General features: G+C 33.1%; 2 protein-coding genes and 1 pseudogene across 2 annotated transcripts; 2 read left to right on the forward strand and 1 right to left on the reverse strand.

Annotated features, from left to right (window-relative positions):
- Positions 1 to 5,812: 5,812 nt before the first annotated feature.
- On the forward strand, positions 5,813 to 8,610 carry LOC102624557 ((-)-germacrene D synthase-like; annotated as a pseudogene).
- Positions 8,611 to 13,589: 4,979 nt separating this feature from the next.
- On the reverse strand, positions 13,590 to 15,683 carry LOC102624270 (succinate dehydrogenase [ubiquinone] iron-sulfur subunit 2, mitochondrial). Its single transcript, XM_006469879.3, has 2 exons — positions 14,937 to 15,683; positions 13,590 to 13,956 (listed from the first exon to the last, which is right to left on the reverse strand). The coding sequence occupies exons 1-2, from the start codon at positions 15,611 to 15,613 to the stop codon at positions 13,785 to 13,787; spliced, it is 849 nt and encodes a 282-aa protein (XP_006469942.1). The 5' UTR covers positions 15,614 to 15,683; the 3' UTR covers positions 13,590 to 13,784.
- A 2,602-nt stretch (positions 15,684 to 18,285) lies between these two features.
- LOC127899192 (protein NOI4) lies at positions 18,286 to 19,242 on the forward strand. Its single transcript, XM_052432472.1, has 3 exons — positions 18,286 to 18,721; positions 18,812 to 19,012; positions 19,113 to 19,242. The coding sequence occupies exons 1-3, from the start codon at positions 18,713 to 18,715 to the stop codon at positions 19,134 to 19,136; spliced, it is 234 nt and encodes a 77-aa protein (XP_052288432.1). The 5' UTR covers positions 18,286 to 18,712; the 3' UTR covers positions 19,137 to 19,242.
- The last annotated feature ends 319 nt before the right edge of the window (positions 19,243 to 19,561 follow it).

Genomic DNA, 19,561 nt, shown 5'->3' on the forward strand with positions numbered 1-19,561 from the left:
ATTGGTTGACAAAAATAATTCAAATTGAGCTTGAAATGCAAAAGCCAAGTATTAAAGTGGATGGGGGTTGCATCAAGAAACTTTTGTTGTGAACTGGCAACTGAATTCGTTCTACCTAACAAGGACGATCAAAAGTCACTAAGGTTGCCTCCTATTGAATATCCAAGCATTAAAAAAGAAGATTGGAAACTTTTTGTTGACAAAGTTTTGTCTGAACAATTTCAGGTGTGTTGTTTGTTAATATTACCTGATTTAATTGTTGGTAGTTACTAATAATCAGTGGTAACTTTTTGTTCTTCATATAAACTGTTTGTGTAGGAAAAAAGTAAGAAGGCAAAAGACAAAAGAGCAAAGAATGTCTACAACCATCGCTTGGGTAGCACAAGATATGGTGGCATGTTGTATAGAAAAGTAAGTGTGGTAATATAGAGTAATTACAGTAACATAAGTAATCTAATGCGTATAATATAATAGAATCAATTATTTATGTTTTATGTCACCTTGTAACAGAAAAAGGAGAGTGGAGTTTCTGAGCGGGAGATTGATCGCAGTGAAGCTTGGTTAATGGCACGAGCAGACCGAGATGGCAAATATGCTTCTGATGTGACGCCAATTGCTGAGAAAATAGTAAGTCACTTGTATACTTAATTCTTATGAATTTTCTTTATAATATGTGTGTGTGGGGGTAGATATTAACGTACATATATACTGCTTTTTGTAATAATTGTATGACAACATTTACAATTGATAGAAACTCAGTAAGATTTCATCAGAACTTATTTCTTCGCATATTAAAAGGTTAAAACTTGTTTGAGGTGTTGTCTTGTAATATTTTCTGTAGTTTCAATTTGAACTGTATATGGATTTGCTCTTTGTTAAAGATTCAAGAAGGATATTAGTTTAGTTTAGCTGATGTCTTGTACTCGTAATTGCGGATTTACAATATTTTTTTTTGTAGAATGAGCTTAAGAGTCATGTTGAACAAGGAACATTCCAATCACAAGGGTCACATGACATTCTAGGTGAAGCTCTTCAGAAGCAGCCAAATGGAAGTAGGGTGCAAGGAGTGGGGCAATTCGTCACCCCATCTATGTACTTTCATGTCCCTGGTGCCACTGAGTTAGCAAGAGAAAGAAAGATGTATCAAGAGAGTTTCCAATTCATGTCTGCTCAATTAGAACGCATGAATGCAAGGTTAAATGCGTACAGCAATACTGAAGTTGGAAGTTCTAACTTTCCTAAGCCCAAAACTTCCACTGGTGTTCAGATTGACAATGATCAACAATCCCCTGAAACTCTTGGAAAAAGAAAGGTATATGGCCTGTTACATGTCATTATTTTATTTCCATTTGTATATGCATGTATTACTACTAATGGTATGTATTTTGATTATTGCAAAGGCTGATTTCCCATCGGGTAAGTCGACTCCAAAATCTGTGAAGAGTAAAATCAAGGACAGTCCCGCCACAATTTCCCAAGCAACTCCTCAACAAACCCTCGAAAAAGTAGACTGTGAAATTACTTCAAAGCCCACACCGAGAAGATCTCCTCGACTAACTCCTAAAGTACTAGATAAGCAGTTCTCCTGTCATGACAAAGTACCCAACAAAGAACCACCAGTCATCAGACCAGCAGAAGTAGCCAAAAAAGAACCCAGAGTCATCATACCAGCAGAAGTAGCCAAAAAAGAACCCCAAGTCATCAGACCAGCAGAAATAGCCAAAAAAGAACCCCGAGTCATCAGACCAGCAGCAAAAGACCTCAATGTACGTATGAAGAATACACGGGCAGCAGCACGATCAAGAAAGAATGACAGGAGTGAATATATGAACATGTTTACCATATTCATCGAGAATTCTTTACCTCGGTTGATCAGGATTCGGCATGACACAGAACCTTTGGTGAAATTTGGGAAACACACTTGGACAAAATGATTTGTGCTAAAATCATCGAGTTTAAAGAGGTCTCAAACTGCATCATTAACATATGGATCAAGCACAGTAAATCATAACTTATGTTTTAGTAAACTTGGCCCTATTATTTTGTTTCCTATATTCAAACTTACTTCGTTATATATATTTGTTTCCTCTTAGACACCTGTATGAGGAGATGGAGAGCAATGGAAGTACTAAACCAGTTCAGTTTGGGCTTTTTGAGAAGCTATATCCAAGGGTCAGTTTCAAAGACAGGACTCAATACATTTCAAAACTGTTAGGCTTGGCAGAATTGGGACAAGTCATCGTATTCCCGTATAACCCTGGGTATAACCTTTTTCATTTGCTAGTAATATTCTTTAATTTGTAGATTAATCACTTTTACTTGTAATTCATGTGTGAGAACAATTTTTACTTTGTTTAGTGCCCACTGGGTGTTATTGGCAATTGATATGGTGAGACGTACAACCTATTACCTTGATCCTTTGGAAGGTAGTCCTGATGAAGAGCTAATACAGATTGTCAATCAGTTAAGTTTGTTATTTGTATCTTTGATCATGCTGTTTTATTTTTATGTTTTATGCTAATTATTTGCTAACTTTAGCTATGTCTCTTAATTGTAGGGGGATTCGAATACATCAGAGTTTAAATTCTAATACAAAGGCCAATGTTCAATGGATACCTGTCAAGGTAAAAATCAGACAAACCTAACTAATTATTGTTAACGTACAGTAAAAAATTAATGTAATTTTGATCTTGTAGTGTCCGAGGCAGCCGAGCAGCTTTGAATGTAGTTACTATGTGATGAAATACATGCAAGATATCATCACAAATGTGAACGTTCTGAAAAATAATGTAAGTATTGAAAATGATTTTTACAATACTGTATCATATTGTTTTAATTTATTGTGAAATGAATCAGCTCAAACACCTGTGTGCTTCTTTACAGTTATCTTTTTATTGCGTATTGTATGCATTTTATAAACTGTGAGGGTACTTATAATGGTGACTATGTTGCATACTGTTGAATAGATTATATGAATATCCATATAGACATGAATTAGGATTTGGGATATACACAATGTACTGCATATCCCAACACAAAACAATTGTTTGGGTTGCAAAGTAGTCGTTAGTGGGGATGTGCTATGGTGTCGTTGCTTGTACTTTACTTTGATGAGGATAAGTTGTCATCCTAATTAAGGTTTTGTATCTACATCCATATTTGTATTAAATCGCGTACTGTTGGGGTTCACAAGTTGCTTCGGCTATCAAATATTATTGTTGTTGGGGTTCACAAGTTGTTTTTTTTTTTGGAATTACCATGATCAGGATGTTCAGTATTTACCTATATAATTTTGGATAAAACAGTAACATTGTTGGAGTTTATTTGTTGGCTTTAATTGTTAACACACAAATGTATTTAAATGAATGATAATTAAGTAGTTTAGTCAAGGATTTTCGGTGAATAACTTGTTGTTTTAAAATTAAAGTTCAAGGGAGTTGAGGAATACATTGTCAAGGACCTCTCGCGACTTCGTGATCAGTGGGCTACATACGTTGCCAAGTTAATTACAGCCTACAATCGCGAGGTAACATTGTTGTGAAAATTTTAATATACTCGCAAGCGCACGAATCTAGAAATAGAATAGTGGTAACGAGGTCGATCCCACAGGGATTGTTATAAATTAAAAAGTCTAATTTAAATCTAAAATTAATATTAATTCTAACCTAGTTGAGCAAATTGAGTTTTTAAGAAAATTAAACCAATTAAACTAAGGAAGCAATTAAAATAAAGGAGAATTCAATAAGATAAGAATTACCAAGGTTTCAGAATCCACCACTATTCAACTAGTAATTATCTAATTATTAATTAATCCCCAATTTTAGAGTGACAACTCGAAATCAATCTATGTCATCTCATGGATATAACAATTAAGCCCAAGTAATTAAATCTAATGTAGGTTCTTTTTCTGCTTAATAATATGACATCTAAGAATCTCATGTAAACATATTGAATAACAAAGAGTCAAAGTTTCCTAAGCACTCAATGTAAACAATTTAATGAAAGACATAAAATCAAAGATAATCATGTATAAACTTTATAGATTCAAGCATAGAATTAATCGAATATTAATCATAACAATCAATAATGCATGACAGAATTGATGAAAAGATTTTATTAACATCTAATTAATCATGTGAAATAAAAACCATAATCATCAAAGAACATATATAGGGAATTAATTAAATAAAAAGATAATTATTTTATTAAATAGGGTTTCATCCTTAACCTCAGTGTAAGAAAATTAGCTAGACATACTTAAATTGAGAGCAACAAAAGAAATAAAATCAGCCATGGGAAGCCGAAATATTACTGCTGCGGATTGCTCTCTTCCAAAGCCGAATTCTCCTCCACTGGCAGCTCTCTCTTCTTCTTTCCGTCCAGCCACTCCCTCTAAAAGCAAAAACTCTCTTTTATAATATTTAAAATGGACCCCACCTCTTAAATCCTAAAGCCAAAAGGCTTGGCCTTTTACTTGATTTGCTCTCACACGTGATCACTCTTAGAATTGCTTTAGGATTCCTTTTGTATTTATGAAAGCCAAGTGTGGGTCCCTTTAAATTGCTTCCAAATATTAGAATGCCATGCATTTGCTTTCCACGTGCTGGCCACTTTAGCTTTAAATTTCTTCTTTGTTTGCACTAGCATGGAGAATTCACTTTATTGGCTTCAGCTTCTTCGGATTGAATTTCATACACATCTATTTAATTGCCCCCACAAATTGACTTGATCTTTAATGCTATCCATTTACTATTCTTTATGTACTTTTCATCCATAATCTCCAATTAATTCTCTATTCAATAAAATAATTCAATTAATTAAAAATAATAAATAAAATTAACTAGCAATTATATAATAAATGGTAAAATATGTATATAAATTATGCTCATCAAACATACAAGTAATTTATGATTATTTTTCCTTAAAACAAATCTGTGATTTATTTTTTTGTGGTGTGCTAATTGATTTTATATACTTGTAGGTGGAAAAAAAAAATGAAGGCATATGCGGACTCCAAAATCAGTGACTCCAAAATCAGTGACATTGTTATCTGTTTTTTCTTCTTGGCTAAATTTTCCGAAATTAATTTAGTACTTTATCGTGTATACTACTTGTTCAAAGCTTAATTTTGTACTTGAACATGTTTTTTACCCCCAAACAATGATGTATTTGAACTATTTTAATTTAACTGATGTATTTGAAATGTGTATTATGTGAATTGCATTACAAGATTTGGTATGTTTAATATATTTTGGGTTTATTTTAATTGTAAAATAAACATGAATAATGTCATTAAAAAAAATAAAACACAACTGGTATAGCACCGTTAATACTGACACTAATTATTTAAATGACGATAAGAATTTTTGATGTTACTGAGTCAGTGGATTCCTGATACTGTAGTCACATAAATCAGTGACATGTAAATAGTATCATTAAATGCTAACGCGATTGAGTCACTATCCTTGTGACTCTCTAGTGACACAAAATACTGACATAAAAATAGTATCAACTGATACTAACATCATAGTATCACTATGGTGGTGATACTATAGTGACACAAAATACTGACGCAAAAATCACTGACACCAAAGATTAGTGTCAGTGTGTTCTGGCTTGAGCATTACTGACACAATTAACAAGTGTCAGCAAAAGTAATTACTGACACTAAATTGGTGTCAGTAAAGCCCATTTTTCTAGTAGTGGTAGAGACGTCGGATAATATCCACATAGTCTAAAATGTTTCCATTCCCCGCTAATAGCTTCGTTTCTTCAAATTTCTATCTCGTTAGGAAACCGATGATTGAAGTCTAAAGCATCTAGAGCTGAAGAAAGAAATTAGAAGAATGCTAAAAGCTCTTAACAAGGCTTCACATACACTTGAATTGATAGATGCAATTCAGCGGTTAGGAGTGTCTTACCATTTTGAAAGTGAGATTGATGAAATCTTGAAAGATGCACAAGGCTTACCGAGACGGTGATCTTTGGGATAATGAAAATGATAAGCTCTATTATATCGCTCTTCAGTTTCGATTGTTCAGACAAAATGGCTATAGAATTTCCGCTGGTATGTATTTTTCTCACCTATTCCTCTTCTTAAATACCTAGTAAAAACCCTTTCATCTCCACTCATGTCCAAGTCTTAGGAGCAAGAGAAACTCAACTTGCAGCTTTTGTACATGTGTTATGTCAGTTTCACTTGCCTTTCCTTTAATTTCGTTAAGTAACAGAAGTTATGTATGGAAATCAATTCATAACGAATAAAACTCTTGGAGAAGTCATAGAACATGCATTACTATATCTTATAGTTAGAAATACATCCAAGCTATCGTCTCATTTGAGCTGCCGCTCGGTGAAGCTTAGTACTTCTGACTGTCTTTTCTACTTTTATAATTTACGTAAAGAGCTGTCTACCTTCCCCCCCAAAAAAAGAAAAAACTAAAAACATGTTTCTACTACGATGGATACAAGCAGTTTTGTCCAACCAATAAAAATCAAGCATTTGCTTATCTTGATTTGGACATAATCAGAAACCAATAGAGAAAAAACTAAAAGAAAGACACGGAAAAGCAATTCAAAAAATTCTTATTAATTGTCATTGCTACAAAAAGAATGTTTGTATAAAATAGTAAAAATGAAATTCAAAAACAGAAATCATTTGATGCACTAATCTTTCAATGGGGTAGCAGATGTGTTCAATACGTTCAAAGGCAGCGATGGGAAATTTAAGGCATCTCTTGCAAAAGATGTTCGAGGAATGTTAAGCTTGTGTGAAGCTACGCATCTCAGGGTTCATGAAGAAAATATACTAGATGAAGCGCTTGCTTTCACCACTAGTCACCTAGAGTCAATAGCGACTCATCAAATCAGGTCCCCACTTGCTGAACAAGTCAAACATGCCTTAGTTCAGCCTATCCACAAGGGCCTACAAAGGCTTGAGGCAAGACAGCACATTCCTATCTATCAAGAAGAATCTTCCCACAACGAAGCTCTGTTAACCTTTGCAAAGTTAGATTTTAACAAATTGCAAAAGCTTCACCAGAAGGAACTCGGTGATATTTCAAGGTAAATAACTAAGCTCTAAAAATTATTTCAATTCCGTAAATTTAATTAAGCTTTCCTATTTTGAAGGAATATTAATTTCTAAATGGTTGTCTCATTTAGGTGGTGGAAAGAATTAGACTTTACGCATAAGCTGCCTTTCATAAGAGATAGAGTTGCAGAGCTCTACTTTTGGGTAATAGGAGTATATTTCGAGCCCCAATATTCATTTGCTAGAAGACTATTTACGAAAGTGCTTTCTTTGACTTCTATTATTGATGACATCTATGATGTGTATGGGAAAATTGAAGAACTTGAGCTTTTTACTTCAGCTATTGAAAGGTTCGAATCGCTCATATTTAATTTCAGATCTCATGCTCAAGATTTGGTATATTTTTGTTAAATTCCGATTATTGATATGGGCTAGCAATTTCTTTCTCAGGTGGGATATCAACGCCATAGATCAACTTCCTGAGTATATGAAACTGTGTTATAGGGCCCTTATTGATGTTTACAATGAAGTAGAGAAAGATTTGGCCTCTCAGGGAAAGTTATATCGACTCCATTATGCAAAAGAAGCGGTAAGTACTCCTCAATATTTCATTAAAAATTGATATCAGGCATAAATTCATTCTTAATTGCTACAACGATCTGATATATTTGGTTTCTCATGACCAGATGAAGAATCTTGTTAAGCATTACTTATTTGAAGCCAAATGGTGTCATCAGAATTATGTACCGACAGTGGATGAGTACATGGCAGTTGCATTGATTACCTCTGCCAGCCTAATGTTGTCAACCATATCTTTTGTTGGCATGGGAGACATTGTAACTAAAGAATCTTTTGAATGGTTATTCAGCAATCCTAGATCTATTAGGGCTTCTTCTGTAGTTAACAGACTCATGAATGACATAATGTCTCACAAGGTAAACATATAATATATATCGTGCCAATGCTACCATTAATATAATTTCTCTTCAACCAAAATTTATTTATATATGTGTTTTTGTTTTTGCATATAGTTTGAACAAAGCAGAGGGCACGTTGCCTCGAGCGTAGAGTGTTACATGAAACAATATGAAGCAACAGAAGAGGAAGCATACAATGAGCTCCGGAAACAAGTTTCAAATGCATGGAAGGATATAAATGAGGATTGCCTACGACCAACTGTTGTGCCAATGCCACTCCTTATGCGAATTCTCAATCTTACGAGGGATGCAGATGTCACTTACAAGTATGACGATGGCTACACTTTTGCCGAAGTGCTGAAAGATTTTATTGCTTCTCTGTTTATTAATCCTGTGCCGATATCAGCATGATATTAAGCTTATGTTTCTCAAAACCCTGCTGCTAAATAATCAATCCCTTGCCGTTTGAGCTTGGATGCTTTTTAAAAATAAGTTGAAGGGTGGCGATCCCCCGTTGTAATCAGCACTTAGATAGACAAGTTTTAGTAAAGTTTTTGTAGTTTTTATTTAATTTAAATAATCTTGCAGTTTGCACGATTAAGAAATTAAGTCCTAGGAAGATATTGTTATTATTATTGTTGTTAATTATTGCTTTTTTAATTCTGGCATGATTATTGTTTTCCATTCTGGTATGATATTTGAATCCCATATCAACTTTAATTATTACCTCTTCAAAAATCATTTAGATTTTCTCATATCCCATTCCATTCCTCTATACATCAGAATCACAGTTAATAGCTCAATACAGGTACGAAATAATTCTTTTGTTCCATAGTCTTGAGGCTATTTACAATTAGGCAAGCAAGAATTCTTAGCCAATTATTTTAATATGGACAGTAATTTTAGGAGACAAAAAAAAATTAGGATTTAGCTATTGAGAAATTAGGAAGGATTTAATTGATCGATCATGCAATTTTATTAGTCAATTTTATATTTTGGAAACTGATAGGAGTTTACTGTAAGTTACCTTTAAAATGACTGTTATTTCCATTTAAAAAATAAATAAATAAATTGATGCTACGGACTGATGGTATCTCAGGCTAGACACGTGGGCTGATATTCACCTGTTACAATATAATATGTAAAAAGCGAAAAAAAAATATATATATATATAGGACTTGACTAGCTTACAGAATCTGTAAGCTACAGACTGCAGCATCAGCCGTTGGATGTGGAGTGAGAAACTAAACAATAGAAGATCGGATGGTGGGATGACGGGGGATGTTTGTAACAGAATCTGTACCATAGACAGTTCCATATATATATATATATATGGTGAGAGATAGAGGCGTGCGAACTGGTGAGGCCCAATTACATCCATTCGCTATTTCTCCCTAGCCATCTTTTTATTTAGTTACTTTTGAGCGGTACTCTTTTAGTCTTAGGGACGTTGGGACTGCTCTTTTTTTCTTTTTTTCTTTTTTCTGACTTAATATTTAATTCACTTAATTTTATTCAGTTAATCATTAAATTTATTTTTTTAATTTAATAAAAAAAATTTAGCCATTAAATTATTAACTCAATTTTTTAAACTTTTTATTTAATTTAGAACATCTAAATGACATCATTACAAGATTTTTTTCAGAATATCTTATCTGATTAATTAATTTTCATCCTTACCTAAATAAAATTTAATAATTAACATTGTTACTCTTCTCTATAACTTGTGGTAATTAATATAGTGGTAAACTATTATTATTTTTATATTTTCATTTTCGTCAAATTAGTATTATTAATCTTTATAATTTTTTTAAATATTTTTATATAAAACATTATAAATAACAATAAAATTGATTAAAATATACTAATTTAGAATATTAAAGGATTGTATTCAATTGAATATGATTATGTTATAATAATGTATTATCTTATTTATATTCTTTAATATGCCTATTGTTTGTTTAACTTTATAAATTGTAAGGGCACAAATGTAAAATATTAGATTTCAGATTTTTTAAATAAAAAAAATAATTTAATACTTATTTTTATCTATTCATATAACAAAACATGTCATCCAGATTTACACATTCAGTTCTATTTAAAATTTATACTAATTGTGGTCTATTTGGATTTTAAATAAAAAGACAACGAGAAATTTACAAAAATAATCATAAAACTTTTCAGCTTTTTTAATTTGACCCCTCAAATTTTTTCTTATAATAACTAACTGAATACTAGTTTTTTGAACCAAATAGCCCTCATTACTTTGAACAAATTTCCAAACAATGCCACTCATACAAATTTTGAGGTTTTATTTAACACTCTCAACAAACCTCAATACTCTTAACACTCTCAACAAATCTCATCACTTTCAGTCATCAATTGGAGACCATCTTAAAAGTTAAAGTATGTTCTTACACTATGGGTTTTTAATGTATTAAGTTTAGGGTTTAGATTCGAAATTGATGTGGGTTTTGTTGTAAATATTGTTATTTTTCAGTCATAAAATAATATGATTTGTTCAAGTACCTAGATTTAAGTTGAGAGATTAAAAAAATTATTGAAAACAATAGAAATTCAAGGTAAGAACGAAACCCAAGTTATGTGCGACAAGCTGAATTATGTGTAACAGGTTGGGCAACATGTGCCTGTCACACATAAGTACCACTGTATTATGTGCGACAAGCACCTATCTCCTAACCCATCGCACATCATTCAGTTTGTCGCATATAATCATAATATGTGCAATGATACTTTTTGGAGGCCATAACTTAGGTTACGCATGTCTATTTGGGTATATATTTTATCATTTCGAAGCTTGCGATGAGACAAATCAAACCCAAAAACTTTTTTTTTCCTATTCTATCCCATGGTCAAACCAAAAATTTATTTGAATTTATGGGCGACAAGCACCTGCCGCACATAAAGTTGCTTGTCGTACATAATCACAGTTTGTGTGACATCCATGTAAAATGTGTTGTATATTCACTTTATCATGTTTTATATTGTGTAACAATATTTATGTTTTTTTAATATATTTCAAACTTAATGGATTTACTTGTGCTTCAATTGTGTTGCGACGGTTGGTGAGAGAATTATTTTTTTTAAAAAAATATGGTTACATACTACAAAATATAATAAAATGAATATGCAACACATTTTAAATGGATGTCACACAAACTATGATTATGAGCAATAGGCAACATTATGTGCTTGTCACACTTAAATTGAGGTAAATTTTTTGTTTGACCGTAGGGTAGAACAAAAAAAAGTGTTGGGTTTTATTCGTCTCATTGAAAACTTCCAAAAAGTATATTGTACGCCTAAAATGGATATGTGTAGCCTAAGTTATGACCTCAAAAAATTATTGTCGCATATACTATGATTATGTGTGACATGTTGAATTATGTGCAACAAACAAGGCAACAGGTGCCTATCACTCATAACTACAGTGGTACTTATGTGCGAAGGCACCTATCGCCCAACCTGTCACACATAACCTAGGTTTTGTTTTTAGTTCGGAATTCTACTATTTTCAATGATTTTTTTTATTTCTCAACTCAAATCTAAGTACTTTAATAAATCACATTACTTTGCGACTGAAAAATAGTAACATTTACAACAAAACTCACATCAATTTTGAATCTAAACCCTAATACGTTAAAAATTCATAGTGTAAGAACATATACTAACTCTTAATATGCTCTCCAATTAATGCATTTTATATCCCTTGTTATACTGAGAGTGATGATGTTTTTTAGAGTGTTAAGAATGTTAAGGTTTTTTTTAGAGTGTTAAGTAAAGCCTAGAATTTAAAAGAGTGGCATTATTTTCAAATTTGTTGAAAGTGATGATAACTATTTGGTCCAAAAAAACAAATATTTGGCTAATTATGATAAGAAAAAATTTGAGAGGTTAAATTTAAAAAATTAAAAGTTTTATAGTTATTTTTGTAAATTTCCCAAAAACAAATGCCACCCTCAACATACAAAAACATCTTGTTCGCATGTTAGCCTCCAATATACTACATCTTATTTAAGATGTGCTAATTGGTATTTTGACTGGAATCAGAATGGACTATAATTGGAATAGAAAATGAAAATTAGAATAAGTTAATTACCTTAGTCGTAGATGAGAATAGGAATAAGTTATATTACCATTACTGTGTTTATTTTAGCTTAGTAATTGAGAATTTACACAAAATTCAAGAAATTTGAATCATTCTTTGTGTTGCTTATTGCCTTACTCCACCAGTTGTGTCTCCGTAAAATGCGAGTACTGCCTGAAAGATGGAGAGATTTGAGGACTATTAAAAGCATCTTTCAACAGCAGAGACTTCATGATAAAGCAATTGAAAAGGAAAATGTAATATCTTCAACAAAGACAAGAGATGCTTAATATTTCCAAAGTGGAGCCTACACGCGAAAATCCAGACAGCATACCAGTATCTCAAGTTTCTTCTTGGCAGCATTGTTCGCATAACGGGGGTAGTTTCTCAATGTTGCAGTTGCAACAAGCTGTATCACAGTCATTGTTGCACCCTACTGAAAAAAAAAAAGGAAAAAAGAAAAGAAAACGAGTTGTTATCAATCTGTCTTTCGAATTTGCATCTCATAATGTGAGCACTTTTGAGAAAACCATTCAATTTCTTTCATCCCTGTCAGGACAATCAGGTTGATGAATCTAAAGCATTACTCCAAAAGGATGAGACGTTTCAGCTACATCACCTATAACAGTAACATACTGAGGACGCTCAAGTTCCTGAGGTTTTACGCCAAATGAAAGCCGAGCGCTTGCATGAACAAAATTGATACCAAATTCCGTGAAGAACAAGAAGACAGAAAACCAAGTTACCACCAACAATTTCTTCATCATTGTAGCTGCTGGGTTCTTCACCCATTACAAGCAGTTTATAAAGGCTGTTGCCTGCTCAAGTACAGGTTATGAAACACCTAACCAAATATGATATGCTTGCAAATTATAAATTACTCTTTAAAAATGTTTTATCAGTAAAAGAATGGTTCACTCCATAGCTGCCTGAACACATGGATTTTGTCTCTGCTGATTGTAGATTGTTCTCTTTCCATTTCAGTAATACAAAATGAATCACGGTAATCATATGGGTTGAGAATGTTGCATCAATTAAAAATGCTCATCAACAACGATCTTATTTGTTTTTTGGAGCATATAATATCACTGTGCTTCTCTCCAACCAACGGTCATCATATATGGTGTGCAAAGATTAACTGTTGGGTGATTAAGATGTTGGAATAAGTCTGAAACATCCCTCGAAACCAAGAATAGAAATTTGAAAGACTTGTGCTACTCCTGCATTAACCGTTTGTTTGACATAACAATTCATTTTAAAGAAAAAGAAAGAAATACATTAATACAGAACAATTGAACAATATGTTTATTCCCATTCCAGTCTGGAGGAGAAACTTAAGGCCAAAAGAGGTACAAAGCTCATCAAATGGAACTGGTGAATGGAAAAGTATGGTAACTACACAACTAGCTCATCAAAACACTACCCCAAACAGTAAATAGCTAATTGGCTTACCACATCGACCAGTAATTTGTGTATACTCGGTCAAAAACAGTAATGTTTATTTGTTTTTCACCTGATTGAAGAAAGTACGGATCCAATAAGTTTTATAAATTATTATTAGGCATAAAAAAGACAAGAAGCTTCAAATTTGATCCCAATCTAAGTACAAATGGGATGAATAATACAAGCAATGTGCAAATTATTAACTCAAACCATATAGTTGGCAGGTAACTAACTGGCCAAATCCACACCATCTTGATTCACAAAACTTGACTCTTAGGCATGATCACCGTTTTAGCTGAAGTTGCTTGATATTTATTATCTGCTTTCCAGGGTTCAAGCCCTTGGGGCAGGCACGGGCACAGTTCAATATGGTATGGCAGCGATACAGCTTAAACTCATCATCTATTGCTTCCAGACGTTCCTTGGTATATTCATCACGGCTATCACTTATCCACCTGCATGAACCAACATAGTTACAAAGGTCTCTAAATACAGGTAAAAGATAGCCACAGCACATAAGAGTTTTCTTCATAGAATGAAAAAAAAATGCTCCTCGCATACAAGAAAAATAGGCCCCAGCAAATTTTCCAAACAGAAAAGGGAAAATGGAACAGCACCCTGGCTCAGTGTGACGTTAGTGATGTATAAGTACAGGTTAATTACTTCCTCAACTTACGTAGTTGTGGCAGAGAATCATCAGAAGGCCATGGCACACATCAATGATGAAAGAAACCATGCGCTCTTATATGTACAAATCTTAGTCCACCCAAAAGAACAATCATATATGTAGAGAGATATATTCATGAAGTTTGAACAAGAATTTCAAAATCCATGAAATTTTTTAACACCTTTACCACAGCTGAGAAGATTCTACAAACAAGATTCATTTTAGCAGCATATTCTTCCCCATTGTCTGGCATCCAAGCTAGTTAAAGCAAGTTCGACAGTCCGATACTGAGAATTCAAGTAGAAACTTGAAAGTAAACATAATAATCTACACGAAAAGTAGCTTAAACTTAAAGTTAAAGGACATAGGAGACCTAATTGAAAAACTATATTGACCATCCTAGGTACTGAAGCCACAAGCACTAATCAAAACATGCTACCTCTGTTCAATAGCTAGAATCAGAGGTTCCTATTAGGAAAGTAAGTCCCTAATTACTTTGGAAAAAATGACGTCAAAATCCAGTATTTAAAGCTTTTCGCAAACAGAGCATTAGTAAATGTTCCAAAACAATTAGATTTCATAGTTATCAAGATTCTATATCTTTGCATATTCCAAAAACTAATCACCTTTCCATATGTAGCTAGAATAATAGGAAATTAGAGCATCCCATGTATCAATCAACGAATAACTTTCAAACCCAATAATATCCACAAAAACTTGGAAGCAAATAAAAACATAAAAAAAGAAATTCAAGCGGCCATTAAATACCTATTAGCATGAAGCAAAGCAGCGGGGCCCAAATAGGCTTCAGAGGTCCACCAATAACTGGGGCAAGATGTGCTACAGCAGGCGCACAGAATACACTCGTACATCCCATCCAGCTTGGCCCTGTCCTTCTTACTCTGCGGAATCTCCTTCCCCGGCATGGGCGGCGGGTTCTTCCTCTTCAGCCACGGCTCTATACTTTTGTACTGGTTGTAAAAATTAGTCATATCCACCACCAAGTCCTTTATCACGAACATGTGCGGTAACGGCGTTATCGTCGATGCTGATCCCGACGGCGAAATCTTCGTCAGACACGCGAGTCCGTTACAGCCGTCGATGTTCATCGCGCACGAGCCGCAAATCCCCTCGCGGCAAGATCGGCGGAAGGTCAAGGAAGGATCGATCTCGCTCTTGATTTTGATCAGAGCGTCCAGAACCATGGGCCCACACTCCTTCAGATTGATCTTGAACTCCTTAAGCTCCGGCTTCGATGGGCTGTCGGGGTTCCATCGGTAGATTTGAAACTTCTTCGTCTCCGTGTTCGCGCTTGCCTTCGGCTCCACCTTCTGCGCCTCCGCTTCCGACGCGTGGAGCCGAGCCGTCAGTAACCTAGCCGGCTGAGCCACTGCCGCCGCGGCGTGGGAAGATGAAATCGCTCGCCGAATTAGACCGGTCGCCATTGCTTTGGATACGAGAATACGAGATTGTTTTCTCTTTGTTTGTGTTTTTTTTTTGGGTGGGGGGGGGGGGGGGTTGGAAGAAATGGTAAAATACTAAAATGACCAAAAAGTTATATATAGGGCACTGTGGAGGCGCGATTGTTTGGGGATAGAGGACGTGGCGGCTTATGGATCGTTGGCTCAATGGGCTTAACGTGGTTGGCTTCGTTGACAGTTGTTTGATGTTTTTGATTATTTCTATACGTTTCTAGGCGCGTGCTCGCCATACTTTTGGTTTTGGTTTTATGGTGACGTGATTACGTACATACAGTATGTGGCGAGATTATTTTGTATAAATTAGTGTGATATGATAAAATTAATTAAATTAAATATTATTTTACGTCTTTACTTATATGATTTATTTATATTATTTTATATTTTTATTTAATTAATAAATTAATATCATATCAATTTGTATAAAAATTTGTGCTATATCATCACTTTTTTCAATTTATGCTCTTAGTTAAGGTTAATAGATTTTTTTTTTTAAGCCACGAATTTGGAGAAATTTTCTTTTGTTATAAAATATGTCTATCTTCTTCTCGATAAAAGAAATATGTGCTTTACGCTAATAATTTTAAAAAAAAATAAATTATAAAATCTTTATTTTATCATCAAAATTAAGTTTAAATTATAAAAACTTTATTTTATCATCAAAATTAAGTTTTGTAAGATTCTTTAAGTCAACACTTTTAATGATTATTGTACGTCGGTTGAGATTAGTACAGAGCATCTAAGGGTAAAAGATCATTTAGTCTTTATATTTTAATATTAGTATCCATTTAGTCCCTGTATTTTTTAAAATGCCTCGAAACACCCTGCCGTTAAAATATTGATACCCCTACCATTACTTTTTATGTCTTTTGGCTTACTTTTACAATATTACCCTTTTATAATAATTTTTTTGGACATTAATAAAAAGAAAATAATTAAATTACTAATTTAACCCTAAAAATTATATTAATTTTTTTCCAAGCACCATTTGAATACTTGATAGTTTGCATACAATTTTTGACAATTAAAAATTAATATAATTTTTTTAGGGTTAAATTGGTAATTTAATTATTTTTTTTTTATTAATGTCCAAACACAAAAATTATTATAAAAGGGTAATATTGTAAAAGTAAGCCAAAAGAAATAAAAAGTAACGGTATGGGAATCAATACTTTAATGGTATGGATGTTTCGAGGCATTTTAAAAAATACGGGGATTAAACGGACACTAACCTTAAAATATAGGGACTAAATGGGCTTTTACCCGAGCATCTAATATCACATGTTCATATTCATAATAGATTAATAGAATCTTTAATCAAATATTTACAGGTAATTCTTAGAATTTTGTTACTGCATAGTTAGTTACCTATTTCTACATTGGGACATGCAATTATACACGTTGTACTGTTAGTTCACTTTAAACATACCTATCTATCATCAGTATTCTCTATTTATAATTAGTATTCTCTATTTATAATTAGTATTGGAGTAACAACCATATATTTTTCACTTACGCACGTTTTATTGCGTTGTACAAGTTACACCATTGTAACGCATTAAGATTGGATTCCAATGTAGTATTTGGGTTTTGACAAACCAACTATTACCAAATATCTTGCACCAATAATTTTAATTACAAAAATTTTATTCCATTAGGAGAGAGGAAAATTTAGAGAGAAAGAAGTGAAGGAAGGTATACAAGAGTGTATAGAAGAGTTTTCCCCCCTCTCCATTTATATTAGTTCATGATCAATCCCCACCACACACATAAACAAAGCCAGTAATTTTATGACCATACATTTGTTCCATTACCCAAACATAAACCTAACTCAATTCATTAAAGAACACCCAACTTATACCACTAACAATTACCGCACCTAACAGTGTAAAAACCTATTCCACTAATAATTACCACATCTAACATGATAAAAACTTATAATTTTATAGCAAAAGTGAAAAAAATTTAATTATTTTATAATTTAACTTAAGTAATATTCAAAGTTGAAATCTAAAGGCTAAAATTAAATAATAAAAGTAATATAATTAGAAAGTGAAGTGTTAACCAGAAGCCACAATTAAAATTATTTTTTTATATTTTTTATGGTCAAAATATAAATTGAAGCATTATTCTTAACATTAATATGCAATGGAAGCGAACAGACAATTAAAAAATATTAGCATAAAATTACTTTCGAACATACATGTAGTTAAAATAAAATTATTATTTAATTATTCTATTTTGTATTTATTCAAGATTTTTGCTATTGAATTATGATAATCATTAAAGAAAAAATTTCAAAATTTGTTTATTTATATTATGAATTGTTCATGATAATGGGATGAGACATGATATTTAACGGAATAAAATTAGGACAAATTTTGTCTTAAAAAATATAAAGAGGCAGAAATGAAATAATTTTTCATTTCACTTGCATATACGAAATAAGAATAAAATTAACAAATTTCGTCTCATCCTATTTTATCACATTGCCAACCTTAGACTAGACCGCACTAGCCTTAATTTTGGGTCCTATTATTACTATGCCCTACTAACCGAGGCTTCAGGTCCCGATATTGGGTTTCGCCTAGGCTCCTGATATTTATATCGAAGTGTAATATTAAAAAAAAAAAGAAAAAGAAAGGAAAAGGGCCTACTACTTTTAAGTTTAATCATGTTATAGTCATTTTTATTGTCATATTTATGCTTATTGGAAAAAATAATCACACAAATAAATGAGTACCGAGGAGATTAATCCACTGAGAAAATAGATTGTACAATTTTGAAGTTATAACAATCGACAGAAAGGTAATCAATAGACAAAATAAATACTAATTATATACAGATAAATTACCGCAATAAACACTTAAAAAGTTTACAGTTCGGATACAGCTACGTATGCATGCAACAATTACCTACCAATCACGTAGGCCTTAATAATCGCTCTCTCGTCTTTCTGTTTTTCTCATTTTTGCTTTCTTTTATCTTCCTCTCTTTCTTCTTTCCCTCTTCTTACCTCTTCATTTCCCTTTTTTCTCAACCGGGAAGCTCCTCAAATCTGCATTCATGGCCACGGTAACCCCTCTCTCCTTTCCCTCTGCCATTTGTTTCATTATTATTATTATTATTTAACGCAGATGTTATGGTCAAATTTGTGCAAAACAGCAGCAGGGTAAAGGACGGCCTCTGCCAAAATTTGGCGAGTGGGATGTGAACAATCCTGCATCAGCTGAAGGATTCACAGTGATATTCAGCAAAGCTAGAGATGAAAAGAAATCAAACGTCGCTAATGCAGCTGTGGCAAGGCCGCCGTCACAGAGGAACGTTGCAAGGGTACCTGATGAACAATATCAACATACTCCGACGGTACCAGCAGTCACATTTTCTATTCCGTTTAATTCTCTTTCTCGCATCCACAAGCAACAGAAATAATCGTGAATTTTATTTACTATTGTCGTTGATGCAGAAAAAATGGTTTTGCTGTTTCTAAAACTACCTAATGCTGGCGTCTAAGATGGATATGATATGGTGGTTAAAAATTCATGGGTGCATCTCAAAAGTGTGACAAGAGGGAGCAGCATACGACGGTTTTTTTTTTTCCTTTGTCCTTGCAAATTGTTTTCTATCTTTTATGCTATTTCTATTGCGCCATATTGTTCATTTTGTACGTAATCTAGGGGAAAAGAGAAAGATGATAAGCATAAGAAAACTGCTAAAACATTTCATGTACTTTGTGTAGAATATTTTGATGACTTTGTGGGACTCTGAAAGGTGACCTCATGCTCTAGTGTTAGTAAATTTTCCCTATAATTTTGGTGTGAATGATTTTGTGAGGACTCAGGATTTTCTTTATAGTGTGTGTGTTTGTATTCTATTTTTATATATTAGTATTTAGTTTATGATTCTCTCCGAGTA

Source organism: Citrus sinensis, chromosome 2, assembly GCF_022201045.2.
Source record: "Citrus sinensis cultivar Valencia sweet orange chromosome 2, DVS_A1.0, whole genome shotgun sequence".
Lineage (NCBI taxonomy): Eukaryota > Viridiplantae > Streptophyta > Magnoliopsida > Sapindales > Rutaceae > Citrus > Citrus sinensis.

What these genes read in the sequence shown, in the direction of transcription:
- LOC102624270 (XM_006469879.3), bottom strand. Translation starts at nt 15,613, where the DNA reads ATGGCGACCGGTCTAATTCGGCGAGCGATTTCATCTTCCCACGCCGCG. An exon ending in GCTTTGCTTCATGCTAATAG is followed by an intron (nt 13,957 to 14,936) that starts GTATTTAATGGC and finishes TGGTTCATGCAG; the next exon opens with GTGGATAAGTGATAGCCGTG.
- LOC127899192 (XM_052432472.1), top strand. An exon ending in AATATCAACATACTCCGACG is followed by an intron (nt 19,013 to 19,112) that starts GTACCAGCAGTC and finishes TCGTTGATGCAG; the next exon opens with AAAAAATGGTTTTGCTGTTT.